This window comes from Diorhabda sublineata, chromosome 5 (assembly GCF_026230105.1).
Source record: "Diorhabda sublineata isolate icDioSubl1.1 chromosome 5, icDioSubl1.1, whole genome shotgun sequence".
In the NCBI taxonomy this organism is placed as follows: domain Eukaryota; kingdom Metazoa; phylum Arthropoda; class Insecta; order Coleoptera; family Chrysomelidae; genus Diorhabda; species Diorhabda sublineata.
This window is the reverse complement of record NC_079478.1, coordinates 3,097,986-3,113,487: the sequence shown is the minus strand read 5'-3', so window position 1 is coordinate 3,113,487 and position 15,502 is coordinate 3,097,986. Positions and strand designations below refer to the sequence as shown.

Below are 15,502 nucleotides of genomic sequence, written 5' to 3'. Positions count from 1 at the left end.
AAACTTGAAAAAAGTTCTTTAAAGAAAGTGAGGAAGTCATCGCTGAAACACAAACCGTTCTACTTGAATGGAACAAAAAAAACCGTTGAATTGGTTGTATCAGTGTCTACTTGAAAAAATAAAACTAAATTTGACCAAAATACGAGGGTTATCCATAAAATAAAGTTCACAAGGAGCTGCGGATGCCAAGAACGGGATTTGGTGAGACTAAAAAATGGATTCTCGCGCTAGGTACCAATTACTCTATGGGATTCGTTTTTAGTATGCAAAATAAGGATATAGACATAGACCAACTAAGCACTTGATCAAGTAGAGGTAGACCTTCTAGTCGTGGTAATCAAACTAACCCTGACCAATGAACAAGAGGGCATAGTGATGAGTAAATGCAAAACCAAGATCAAGATAGTCTTAATCTTGTCTTGCACATTTTTTGTTAGATTTAAAGTGATATAAAATGCTCAGATTTGATAATTCTTTTGGTTTATGGAATATCGGAATGTTTTTTTGCCGAAAATTTTGTATTATTCATTTTTTAACAATACATTAAAATCAAGAATATAATACGTCGAAAACAAACATAATGATAGTAGGTAAAAAGAAGAGTTTCGATTATTTAGGGGTGGACATACATACAAAACGAAGGAAATCAAGAAGAAGAGGTGAATCAAAGAACCAGCGCAACAATCAAACTTTAATACATATATGTTAAATGGAAATTGACTGGACAGAACTCTTTTAAACGGCTGTAATTCGCTATTATTTTATTAAAAACCTTGTATTTTTGGCTAAATCCTTGTCGCTGGTATATTTACTCAAAGGATTCTAAAACAACGAAGTGGTGGTTACAATATTTGTGTTAATTGTGCCATGAATGAAATCAAAGACGAACCTTGTGGAGAAGTTACTCAAAAAGGGGCCCCTTAAAACTGGAAACCCGCATCATCGGTAAGTCGTACTCTTATTTATGATTTCTCGAATCCTCATTTACACGCATTGATTCTATCTAGTTTATTAGCTAACGCTCGCTTTAATACCAGAAGTTATATTTGGACAGTCCATTTTTTCTCTCTAGGAGTGGACATACATACAAAACGAAGGAAATCAAGAAGAACAGGTGAATCAAAGAACCAGCGCGGCAATCAAACTTTAGTACCTATATGTTAAACGGAAATTGATGGTAGGGAAAGACATAAACAAAGACAAGTCGTTATAAATGGTAGTGAGAAGCTGGAGCTTACAAACTTACAAAAACTCGAAAGAAAAAAAATTGAAGCAGAAGAAATGAAGTACTTACATAGTCGGAGGTGACACCAGAAAAGAGCGAATAAGAAAATAAACGATAAAATAAGACTTGAATGTAGAAACTGTGATTTAAAATCAACAGAGTACGTGGTTTGGATATCCTTGCAGCAATAGACCGATAAAAAATATTTGGTAAGATATGGAAAAGAGGAAACGAGGACATTCAAAGAAATGTTACGGCAAAATTTCCAAATTTGAGCAAGAAGGATATGAAAAAAGTTGAAAAATGAAGTTGTTTGCGCCTTTATGTCTTCAATGTATAATCTGACAGTGGCATTTTCAATGTCAAAAGCCTTGTTGATGACCAAAAAGAAAATTTTTATTTATTGGATCGAATATCATTTATAAATTAGTTATTAGAATGAAACAAATATCTATCATTCTTGTATTCGATGTCCCGAAAAAATTCTTCTGCATAAATAATATCCTACGTCTTTGCAGTAGAAATCGCCTAATGTTTTAATTAAAATGATATTTTGTAAACCTGTCACACAACAAGGAAATGTCTCTGGAGACGACAGAAATAATAACAACCGACGCAATCGCGTCTATATCTCACTGCCCCATAAAATCTGCCCATGAATTTTCCATTATTGGAAGTGATCGCTACCGCCCGCCTTTACTCCTATAGCTTGTCATCGATTCATCAAAAACCCATTCCGTCGCAATAAAACGCAAGCAAAACCATCCGGCCGAATTAACGGCACGGATTTGACGGTGCGCGAATATCGCAAACAGACATTGTCGCTGATGTACATGGAAAAGATAGATATATACGAAAATGAAGAAGCTTCACTTCAGATGTACCCCAAAATATCAGTTTACACGTACTCAGAGTAATTAATTAAGAAAACCTCCGTGGAGATTAGATGTAGATAAAGATTTGTGGACGGAAATACTAACTGTGAAAATAATCTACACACAAAATGAACAAAACAAATGAAAAGCCAACTAATTTTTGATTGCTTATGAGTTTTGTATGGTCTTTAAACGATATTGTCTACATCTTCTCAACCATAACAAATAATTTCCTTCCTTTAGTTTTTGTAAAATGTAAAAATCATCAACAAGCATGTACGAATTAAATTCCTTAACCCTTTTTCCACCGAGGACTGTTTTCGCTTAAAAATTATGGTAAAGATTGAGGCTTCTAATCATTGTGCTGATTCTTGATGAGCTCCCCATCCACTAGTGTTTATTCATTGAACGATTTTACTAAAAGACACTACAATTGAGAATTCGAAAGCAATTCAATTATTCCTGTGTATTCTTTGAAAGTTGATAGAAAGACATCATTCGCGTATATAGGATGATAAGACGACAAAAAGGAGCATGCGCAAGTGAGACGTACGTGAACAGATTGCTCCAAGGGGGTGAGATATATGGATTGTTGCATACACAATAGGTTCAGTTCTCAGTTACCATTGTTGCTACTTAAGTTTTGAAACATGGCAACACTGATGTGAATATGTCAGATCTAACGTTACCATCATAAAGATTTGCCTTTTTAATGGTTCCATTAGAGTAACGTGGAAAAGTCACTTCTGAATGTCATACCAGAATTTGTTTGCCAGAAATCTTCGAAAAAATCAGGGAAACCAATCGCAGAAGACGAATCATTCTTCACCACGACAATGCGAGCTCTCACACATCAATTCAAACAAAAGTTTTTGAACAGTTAAAACATCGAATTGATGGGACGTCCACTGCATGAATCGACTCAAGTACTGAGTTAAAGAAAAATCTTGATTATGAACAATCAAATTTTTAATCGTTTTATCACATTTTTCCATGGATTCTTTTGGTACTTTTGTCAGTTTTAAGTTTACACATACCATATATACATAAATTTTATCGATAGTACCATTTTAAAAAAATTAACTTTTGACACATTATCTCTACGCGAAGTTTATTTTGATATTTAGTTCCTTACATATTAATATTTCGAGAGTGATTACATGTTTTGCGTTTTAATTAGTAAGTTAGATATCTAATCGAAATAATTCTTCAAGATCATACTGGTAGCAGTTGTAGAATCGAACTAAATTGATGCACCTACAGCGTGATCTGTTTACTCATGAGAAAACTGCTGCAATGAATGAAACTGCGAAGCAATTGCACATGGCGTCGCAGTTTGAGGCTGTCTTGATATTAAATGTAGCGTAGTCGCCGATAATATAGATTTCGATTGTAAATGCGACGATCTTTGACGTTGTCTTCAGTTCGGGTTTCAAACCCGAACGAGGTTTGTTAAACTACTCTGATGAGACGTAATAACGTCGAAACTAGTCAGTGGGTTACAATATTACGGTATTAATATCGACAAAAATTGACGTCGTCCACGCTTTTCAGAAGAGATGTAATTCATTATTCGTCAGGGTATTAGCTCCTTTGGAGAACGGCAGAATATATTTTCTAGATATTAAATTTCGGAATTATTTCATTGAATATATATTTCTTAGACCTCTTTATATGTTCATGTTTCTTAATATTCTTGATTTTAGGTCTCTTCTGTTTTAAAATTTGGTTTTTTCAATAATTTTTGGAAGACAAAAGTTGACGTTTCGACTTCTTTTAGTCTTTATCAAAATATTTTTATTTGATTTTCTTATGCAGATAGACAAGATGTTGATATATATCGAACAAATATTTCGTTTTTACCCACTCTTTACCCAAATGACTTTGTGGCATATTTTTGCAGACAGCCAATTTAGAAAATAAAAAGGTTTTATTTAAAATTTCATTATTCGAATATTATTCATCCTATATAATAGATTATTCTTTAAATTATAAAAAAAATCGCCTTCTTCCATCTTACCGTTCATTGGGCTAATAATGAATTTATGCATTACGTAAAATGTCTCCAAAGACTAATAACCAAAAAAAGGAGACACAGACCAGCGAGTGGCAATTTTTCGCTCAGTCAATATTAGTGAACGATAATTACTCTTGATTTAGATGAATCGTTGTGCTTCTGTTTGGACTTCGTGAAAAGACACCAAACTTGAATGCACAAGTAGCACTGTCCCGTATTTTATTAATGACTTATCCGAACTAAGGCAACAACAGCCAGTAGATTAATATTTTTGATCATTAGTTTGGTTTATTTGTAATTCAATTTAATTATTTATACGAAATGTCTTTCAATGAATAGTGTATAGAACAGATTTCCCAAATTAATAACAAACGATGTGAAGTGAAGTACAATATGCTACTCCTTTTTTTTTGGAAATTTGTTTTTTACATCATCATATCCACAATTCACGCAAAATGTTCAAATTTTGCAAAAAAACTTAGTTTATCTTATTTTTAGTTAGTACACACTTTCTTTTCTTCTGATTACCATTTTTTGGCGATTGGTGCAAAGAATAAAATCGAAATTTAATATTGAACTATTTGTTTTTCGATATTTCTCCCATATTAAATTCTTTGGAGCGTTTGAAAATATTTCTATCCAAAAAGTTTCTTTGATTCTGCTTCTGTCTTCCTTCGATTATTTCTTCAAAAGCTTTATACATAACAGAGGAATATTTCTCTATAATTATTGCAGTAATTGCTGCTTCCCTTTGTACACCGGTACTATCAGACCCATTCTCCAATCTTCTATCCATAATCTTGAAAATTTCTAACAGTAATAAGGTCGCTTATTCCCATGTTCTTTAAATTCTCAGCTGTGATTTTATGTTCTCCTCTCCTTCTTCTTTCTTATTTTCAAGTTTTCCCATCTTTCTCTTCTCTTTTCTATCCAGTTTCGTCGTGTATTTGGCTTGATTTGTCTTATTAGTGATAATAATCTCGATGTACGAGAAGTATTAATGCTTAATTTCCAACACGAAGGTCGTAGGTTCGAATCCTCTGTCGAATTAAATTTTTATCATACAAACCATTTGCTCTAAGTCCAAAGGAAAGTTACAAACCAGCTCACAACACCACATACAGGAGAAGGTAATATAATCGTATTAAAAAGATTTTCTTTTGAAATTATAAATGTTGATGTTGTAAGTTAGTTAAAAATCAGCCTACAAACAATCCCCTTCAAAAATAAGTTGAAATTTTAGAAAAAAAAAAAGGGATACAGTAACGAATTTTCCTTTTCCTGGATGTGCGGAGCATTTTAAATAAAATTATATTAAAGAGCTTCGGTAGCAATAGATTTTGTGTGGAATCCGAAAAAAAAAGGATATTTCTGTATATGGTTTCTTTTATCCTTACCAAGAAAAGTGATCCCTATTGTGTATTTTCGAGCTAGTAGTATTTAAAGATCATATTTCATTGTAACAACACTATGAGCGCGGACTTTGTTCATTTATTTTTCAGTTTTTTTTGTACTTACCGACAAGGGCTAAGATAACTGTCAACAAAGGAGCAGCGGGAAAAGTCACGGTAACGTTAAACTCCAACATTTGCAGGAGGTCGACTGAAACAAATAAAAAGAAATGATATTAGCAAATAACTCACAATTCATAAATGTTTAATCTAGACGAAATTGTTTGTACATGTACCAAATTAACTTTATGCCTGAGTAACAGAAGTAAAAAATTAATAGCTCATATATTTTGGAGACCTACTGTTCTACGAGGTGTGGCTATTAAGTAACGAAATTAGCGCTGCTACAGAAGAAGTACGCGTGCGCCAAAAGTTAACGACTGTCAGCTGCGGCATCTAAACAACAAGAAATTCGCAAAAATATTTGTATTGATACTTTGGATGCGATTGAAAATTAGTCAAACTTATTAGAAAAGGTTATAACACGTGTCGAATCAAATCTGCATTGAAAGGAATAATTTGAGTCTTTTGAAGATGTGAAAAAAAGTGGCCGGTGTCCTGAAGGATCTGACAAAAAAGACTTCCTGTACTTTTGCAAATCTCGATAGGATCTTGTTTCACGACAAGTCAATTCTCAAGTATTGCATATAAAAGTGTACAAGCTCCATATGTGATTAGTACCATCATCTCCAACCATGGACTACTATTAGACGGACGATTCTTCTCAAAGTTCAAGAGGAAACTTGCCCCTGTCGTCATTAGGTGAATCCTGAACTCAACTGGTTCACTTGTCGGCGTTACAGGTTTTCTACGATTTTCCTGTAACCAGTAACCAAAACTGTAGCCAAATTATAGCCTTTTACGTAGATAATATGCTTATTTTTTTTGTATTCCAAATCCTCAATTTACGCGACAGATAATTACTACGCGAGCGCAAGTCTCATCTCAATCCAAAAATCACTCTAACCGCAGCCATCTAAAACGAACATTGTTACTACATCAGGACCACATAAAAATGGCCCTATTTTCATAATAAGAGTTTCTCTCTCCTCGTATATAGTTTTAGAAAAGTAATATTTAGATACCTATTCCTATAGAACGTCATAATGGTGGACCCTATTATTAATTTGAATCATTCATCCTTGGATGCATAACTTGCAGATCGATTTCGAAACCATGACGCCTCTTCAGAGCAAGATACTAGAACGGTTTGACGAAAGAGTAACTTTTAAGAATTTATAATACTTTTACGTGCTACATATCCACCATTTTGTTGATCCCATATTTACATAACATTGAAAAATACATTAGTTTCAATACTCATACTAAAAACTGTTTTGATCGTTGGGAAAATATGGAGAATCATCTTTTTAAAATGGTCACATGAAAACGATTGATTTTAAACCTCTAATATACTAGGGCCGTTTTTTTTCAGCCTCCGATCGCTCCGTGCAGACGGTACGCGGGCAGAAGAAAGCGGTCATGCGCTGTAGGCGACTGCGAGGCTCTCATACTACACACTCCACCAATACTGACATTCAAGCGTCAGTCGGCGTTTTGCTACAACCACGTAAACATATCCGCCATTATTGATGCTCCTGCCAAGTGTGAATTGCGAAATGTGATTCGTTTTCTACAGGCTTAAAGCCTATAGTTCTGTTTATGGGTAAAACTTCATGAGTGATGGTGTTGTGCGTGTCGAAAGTTTGTCGTGCATGATGAAGGGAGCCAAGGACGCAAATCTGTTGTTTCTGATGACTTGATTCAACGAGTTGACAGAATGGTTAAAGAAAACCGCAGATCCTCCATTACAGCTTTGACTACGGAATTTCCAGAATATTGAAGGTCGGTTTGGTACTTTATTGTTACTTAACGGTTAGGTTTCATTGGCGACGAATTTCTTTGTAGAGGGTATTGAAAAGCTTGTCCACAAATGTCTCAATCTCTATTATTTATAGCCTATCGGAGGTTGAAAAAAAAACGGCCCTTGATCTTATTATCAAAGTGATAGTATCAGAAAAATTGGAATTTCCACGAAATATGAACCAAACTTTCAAGCATACGATCTGGCTATTAAATAACGAGATTGGTTACGAAAAAGCGTTTTATTATAAAAATTATTCTACATTCGAATGCTCCCCTTCAATATACTTCTCTTCTCTCGCCACACATCTTTCCAAACGTTGTTTCTATTGATGGAAGTCTTCTTTGGTGAGCACCTTTAGGAGCTCTGCCGTTTTTTGCTTTACCGCTTCCATCGACTCAAATCGGGTCCCTTTAAAGCAGATTTTATCTTCGAAAACAAAAAAAAGACGCACGGTGCCAAATCTGGTGAGTACGACGGGTGTTCGAGCTCTGGAGTGAGCTTACTGGCCAAATACTGCTTCACAGAGAGTGTGTTATGGGCGGGTGAGTTGTCCTGGCGCAAAATACAAAAGTTGTTCTTCCACAACTTGACAAATAATAAGTCTGGTTGACAGTCTGATCCTCTGGAACCCATTCAGTCATCACGATACCGTTAATGTCGAAAAAAACGATCAGCATTGTCTTTAATTTTGGTTTGCTTCCTCGACCCTCACTAAAGAGTTACACCACTCAAAAACACGCGCACGAGCTAGAGAATTCTCCCCATAGGTCTCTTGAAACAATTTATAACATTCAGTCGGTCTTCTTCTTCATCTTCTTTTTTCTTTTGGTGTTTTAGATTTTTATTTAGTGAAATATTTGAATAATGTATTATGTCCTTATGACTTATACTAATATCATATTTATTGAAATAATTCGATAATTGTTGGGAAAGTCATTGTACATATGTTAAGGAAAAATGATTTATGTTTTGATGTTTCGTTTCTGTTTTGTTTTGTTTTTAAATTGTTTGTAGTATCTGTTTATCCTTTTCTTGAATATGTTATTCAACATTTTTTCCGGATAATTATTTTCTTTCAATGCAGTTTTTGCTTTTTGAAGTGCCTTGTACTAATTGTGACGCTATGTACATAGGGGAAACATCTCAATATTTAGAAAATAGACCAAGAGGTCATTAATACGATAAAAAAAATAGAACTGCATTAACGAACCATGAAAAAAAAAAAACATAAATTCAATTATAAAGATTCAAAAATTCTTGAAACGGAATCTAATACATACACGATAATTGGAATTTTTAGAAATGGTTCACATAAGAACGAAAAAGCTATAAATGATAAAAAAGATCTAAATAATTTAAGTAAAATTTATAGAATTTGTAAATTCTAATAAATTTAATATATTTCAGATGTGAAAACCAAATAAAAAATTAATTTTTCTTATTGGAACAAAGTTCTAAGTTGATTTTATTCTTTTTTTGATATTCACGATGAAGGTGATCTATAGATCAATATAAAGAAGCAAATTGTTAGTGTCAGTATCATATTTTGATAAAGACTTAAAGAAAAGTCGAAACGTCAAAATTTCTTTCTTTTAAAAACTATCAAAAAACTAATTTTAAAACAGAAAAGACCTAAAATCAAGAACATTTATTAGATGTTATTAGATTTATATATATATACGTTTAGTGATCCGTTTATTTACTTATAGCTTTCAGCTAAATATAGAAACGTTGGGTACGTACGTATGTATATTCTTTGAGGATCTTTGAAATACCCACTCCATGGTAACTATTGATACAAAACATCACAAAGAAATACCGAAAATACAGATAAGAAGTAAGTGCGAATATATTCCGACAAAGTATCAATAGAAAAATTTGAGGCCAGTTTATTTACGAGACACAATTTGCGTCGATAACATAAAGAGATATTTTATAAAACGTCACGTTTCAACATTTTTATTTCATTTTATTTGTGTTTAATGGTTTCATCGGATACATCGAATCGAATACTTCCATACAAATTTATAAATGAACTCGAATGAAAACGTTTCTTGATGTAATAATAATACAAAATTTGAATCACGCCACTATAGTTTATTCATCATTTCCCAGAATTATTAGAATCATATAGATTTTATAGAATTAAACAAAATGTATTCTCAGAAAATATATAAATATTCTTTGAATCATTACAACCAATTGTTAAATTTAATCATATTTAGTTACGTATTAGTTGGAATTTCACTCTACAAACTAAATAATTGAACAAAAACGCGTCCTTGAAATTACGTTATGATGTATCGGTTTCTTACAAAAGTAAAAAGACCCTAGACACATAATATAAATTCCAATTAAATGGTATTAAATTCTCTACCGCAATAAAAATCGGTGCAAAAAAAATAATGATTGAGACGAAAGCGGATGTCTAGTAGTCTATTGAAAGCGTATCGGGGATCTTATCCTGACAACAATAAAATCAAACAGAGAAATGTGAAACGTCACACTATTCTCGATAAAAATTCTGAAGACGATCAGAAAAATTAAACTGAATTAAATTGAGAAACAACTATATTGAGTATATATTGGAAGAAAAGTCAATTGAACGACAAGAAATTCAAAACTAATCGATTGTAACGTGCATTTAGATCATTCGTTTCATACTATAGTTAAAATTATTGGGAAAAAACTGATACGGGGGATGTAACATATTTAGTTGCAGATCAGTTACTCCTGAGAAAACCCCCTAAGCAAATCCACAAGTAATTGATTGCTTATGTTTTAGAAGAAATCAAAATATATCTTCCAGGCAGGAACGTCGCTTCTGCTTCTGTTAAATACAAAAAAGGAGCCCAATCTGTGTCAGACAATCAAGTAATTATCAATCCTTTGTCGACCATCAATAACATTTGCAGCAGATTGGAAACAACATATTCGTATACCTCATAATCTGTTCGAATAGAATAAAGTCTGATTAAATAAAAATAAAGTTTGATTTTCTACTACTCTGTATAAATCAATCGAGGCATTCAACGCAAAAAATTGTCGAGAAAACATAACAAATCTGTTTTATTTTTTCATTTATTCTGTTTCCAACAGCACAGATACGTTCAAAGTAAAAGAATAAACGGATGACCGGAGATCAGTATCAAACTTCTTCTTTTCGTCAAAATATGATGTATATGAATATATGGCTAAAGTTAATACCGTGAACGGCATCGGTGCGACCTAAGCTGAACACGGATGGAAAGACAATTCTCCTGAGAACGTCCAGTATGCGCCCCTTGGCTATGCCTTGTCCGCAGACCGGCAAACAACTGCTCATGTTGACCGAACTGGTGCGGTCGCGGAGGCTTTGCATAAGAAAAATCCCGATCCGCTATATCCGTTTCCTTTACTTCAGCCCTACGTCCATCCTTCGTACAGGGTGGACAAATAATTTCCCAACAGAATTAGATGATTTAACAAAATTTTCATGTAGATTAATTAATGTCATCAATTAAATAAATATAAGGTCATAATTCAACTGTTTGGCAACAACAGGTACATAGTTGAAAGGTTTCCAAGAATTAGCGTTTGTGAAAGTGGTTTTCTCAATCCTCTACATTTTATGTGAACACGTAACCTTTTGATAGAGTATATTACGAGGTTCTAGTTTGACTTATGAGATTATGGTTTGATACTAGCTGATAAAGTATTGGAGCCCAGGCTCAAATCCATGTAGGAGCCCCCAGACTTGAACGACGGGGCTTACCTTGTACCAACGCTGGGAAACCCGGCCTTGGCAAACCAATAATGGCCCAAACCTAGTTGAAGTACGGGTAACTTAGCCCCGGCCATTCTATAGTCAGCCAAGCCTGTCTGAACTCTATGTAACCTCGCCTCGGCCATCCCATCCCATCACAAGTAACCAGCCTGGCCTAAGGTTACAGACTAGTCTTGGGTTTATCTAGTCAACCAAGCCTGTTCCAGGCTTGCAAACCAGGGACATTGTTATCATTTCAGATTCCCTTCAAGTCTGGTCGAATAACGGCTTCCAAGCATAGGGCCAGAGGTGTAGATACTTGGCCCAAATCTGGACCTATAGTGGGTCCATCCTATATGGGAAATACTACTTCCATCTACACTATAATAGTTCTTAAATACTCAATGTGGCTTAAAAAAAGTATACGTATTCCGTTCACCAATCTGCACCAGTGGTTAAAAACAATCTTGCTCAAATCTCCACCTCCAACAGAAATAGACCTTTATATCGACGAAGAAATAACAGATTTATCTAGAAACAATTGGTTTCAAGTCAGAAAGGTCAAGAAGATTAGGGGATGGAAGAAGAAAAATATAAGAAATTAAATGAGGAAAATTTACGGTCTAATGAATAATAAATTAACCGAATTAGACGATGGATTAGGTCTAATTCGGTGACTACTTCATAAGCGGCAAAGAAATCTCCGCATTTTACTAAACAATTAGGATAAAACTAACTATTGCGAACCTTGACCTTACAGAAAATTGCATGGGACTGATAAGAGCTTTCCACAATTTCTTTATAATTGTATCTCTAGCCATTTAAAAATTCAACTCCTTGCGAATTTACGCAACACTCTAAAATCATTCAAAGGACATCTTGTCTTCCTGTGTACTCTTTTAGCGTTTTTTCTAAATTTTAGCATCGCCACCCGGAGTTTTATCACATATTTCAAAAATTTGGTATCAAAGATACAAGCCTTAACGAAAGAAAACGAAACATTTCCGAAAATTATCTGTAATGATTAATTATTTAAATAATAAAGGCGAGTCACCCGGTATCTATCCATCGTAGGTATATTCTGGGAATTCTATGTGTAGTATAGCCTCTGTTTTTCAGAGTCGATGTACCCGAAGGCGATGTTTTCATTGCTTCACTTGTAAATCTCCACAAAGACGAAAATCGAAATGTAGCTATTCGGTTCCGAGGTGGTATACCAGGGTTGCTTTTTATATTTTTGACTGTTACTGATATTTACGGTGTAAACTTTTGGAACATAACCTCAACCACAACAATTTGTCATTTGATTGCGAATAGTCAAAAATCTTTCGGGAAACATGGATAAATCATTATGTAAAATATTGTGCATTCAAATTTGCTATCTGGATCATGGATCTACGGATACGGGTCTTTCAAGACTGCAATACAACTAAAATTGTTCACGGAAGACGTAAAACGAAGCAAATCATGGACTGTTTATTTGGTATTAAAGTTCATAAGGCAACAGGTGCGTTAGAACAAAAGAAATTGGAAAACTTCATAAAAGAAGTAAATAATTCTCAAGCCGCTGATCGAATAATTTTTTAACCAAAAAAAAACAAAATACATGGGCAGCTATTTTCAACACCTAGGGCGTTCTTCCTCAACGTCCTCAATAAAATAATAATCCTTCGACCCCCGATTCGCCAATACCTGACCCAGGGAATTCCAAGTCCTAACAGTATGCTATTAACTTAATCCTCTCCGATATTCCTTGTATCATTTTTAAGAAAAACCAATATATTCACTTCCCTCTACTTTCCTCACTGTATCACGACACCCCCTTCTATCCCTTACTTACACAAACAACACAGACGAGACGTATTGGATTGAAGTGTTAAGGTCACTTTTCCTCGACTGCCTAATCGACGTGAGCAAAGGTACGCTGCTCCTAGGAATTAGGGACGCAAGGCTAAGTTTAATTTTACGTTTTGTATATATGTTTTTTTTGAGCTACCTCTTCGTCATCTAGCCCACATATATTGCCCAAGCTAATAGTGTTTAAGGTTACATTCCTGTTTGAGTTCTATCCACTTGAGCCAGCCGTGGACCATTTTATGGGTTTTTTGTCCATTCTAGTATGGTGTTTTAAACCCATTCACTTATACAGCTTAGTTTTGCGGTGAATTTCGTCTCAAATCTGTTTTTGTTCCACCAACATTCGAAACAGTGGAATTAAGTCTGTGCGAAGTTGGTGCCCAAAAATCTGACTCCTGACCAAAAGCTCTTGTGTCAACGGGTCTGCTCAGATTTTCTTGAAAGGTTAGAAAAAGATCTGCTTTGAAAGCGACTCGATTTGAGTCGATGCGGTAAAGTAAAAAACGGTAGAGCTCCTAAAGACCCTCACCAAAGAAGACTTCCAGCACTGCTTCGATCAATGGAAAAATCGTATGGAAACGGGTGTGGCGAGGAGAGGGAAGTATATTGAAGGGGAACATTCGAATGTAGAATAATTTTTATAATAAAACCCTTTTTCGTACTTTGAAAGTTCGATCTCCAGAAACCAATACCAGATTGTAGATTTTTGATGACTTTAAACTGATTCATTTCATCATTATACATACGTAGAGAAAACTTCTTGAACTTGAATAAAAGTGCAGTAGGGTACCTGTTACAGAAATCTGTGGATGATTATAAAATAGAAAAAAAATTATCGAACGTGGCTTGTAATTATGAATTAATTTAACGGATCTGCTGTTGAAAGTATTCAAGTTGCGGGCATCACAAGTTCCAATTATTTTCCAATCTATTACATCCTTCACAATATATCCCGCCTTACTCTCTCTTAAATCTTTTATGAAACTCTTAATCTTCAGCATAGTCAGCTAGAGTTTTATTTTTTACTCGTCAGCGGGAACCCGATTTTTCATTAATAAGTAGTAGCGTAATCAGTGGTGGATATGAAAAATCCAAAAATATTAAAACGATTTAAAAAAATTTAGATTTCAATTAATTAGAAATATCGTGATAGATTAGAAAAGATTGAAGATATCTTTCCAGCCGGTCTGAATCTATCTCTGTCTCCAAAATACGTAAACTCCTCCTAAAGGAGGCTACTTTACTCGGGTTTTTACCCCAATTTCTAAAGGGTTAACACTACTCGTTAGATGTAGAGACATTCGCTATCTCTATTACTTTCTCGTAGAAACAACAGTTGTCGCTTTCCATAATGCCTATCGTCTTAAATGGTATTTGACACGGCTGTGATCTTTGTCGTAATGTCGATCTTTTCTATTGTCTTAGACCTGAAGCATTTCTACAGTAAGGCTCCCTCTGATTCTTCAGCCATCCACATAGATGTAGATAATAAAACTATACATAATAGAATGTAAGGACTAGGGACAATTATAGAAAAGAATTAGCGATGTTAATTTCGTGGAATAGTTTGCTGGAGATTGGTTTTTGACAATAATTTACTTTTTATCATGAGGTCCAAATATGGAGTAGCATAAATTAATTCTACAAAACATCCAAATCTAAAAGGAATAAAAAAACTACTAGAGTTAAGCTAAACAAAGATAAGAATTTGAAAATTGCAGCAAATTTTGGGGAATGAACTAAAGGCAGATGGCACCAGTTGTCTTGCATGTTCAAGTACAACAAGAAGTTTAATTTTTTGTCTCGATCAAGTACTTAGAGCGTGGACCAACCACCAACGCCTCGTTATTTAACAAAGTTATCCTCCTGCCTGTTTATAGCAAGCCCCATATTACTATAGCAGCACTGGGATGATTCAAGTAGAGAACCTGGAGTTTCCCACTTACATCCAGCCCTTATATGGCATCTAGAATCTATTTCCTGTTTCAGACGTAATCAGATATTTGAAAAAATTCGTCAAGACCCGACTTCGATGAAGATGCATTGCAAGCTCAAGAGTAGAAATTTGTTACAGGCTGATGTATCCCGTTTTTTAGGAATGAATCAGCGTAGTACCGATTCAAGTAGTACTTCGACACGATATTTCCGAAAATTTCATTTTAGTACGTTTATTTTTTAACAGTTCGTATAAAATACCGATCCAAAATAACAGTATGCAAATATCGTTGTAAAATGTGATTAATTAAAAAGTCCTTAGAATACCGTTGAAGCAAAGCACCAATTTCCATTTTTCAATAGTTATCGCTCGGCGTTACGCTCCGAAGAAAATTTAATAAAAAAGATTAATTTTTTTCAATATATATATAAATAGTATTTCCGCCTCCATCCCGCCACTGATAACAATCGCGCTTCCAGCATACTTTCGGTAATGATAAAACTTTCTAAGTTACACGGCAACTGCGAGG

At 34.4% G+C, this 15,502-nt stretch overlaps 1 protein-coding gene across 1 annotated transcript in view; it reads right to left on the bottom strand.

Annotated features, from left to right (window-relative positions):
- LOC130444748 (membralin) overlaps positions 1-15,502 on the bottom strand; it is a 121,968-nt gene that overhangs the window by 78,158 nt on the left and 28,308 nt on the right. Inside the window, exon 7 of the mRNA XM_056780027.1 lies at positions 5,636-5,719. Within this exon, the coding sequence (XP_056636005.1) occupies positions 5,636-5,719 (84 nt within the window). The remainder of the gene's footprint in view (positions 1-5,635; positions 5,720-15,502) is intronic.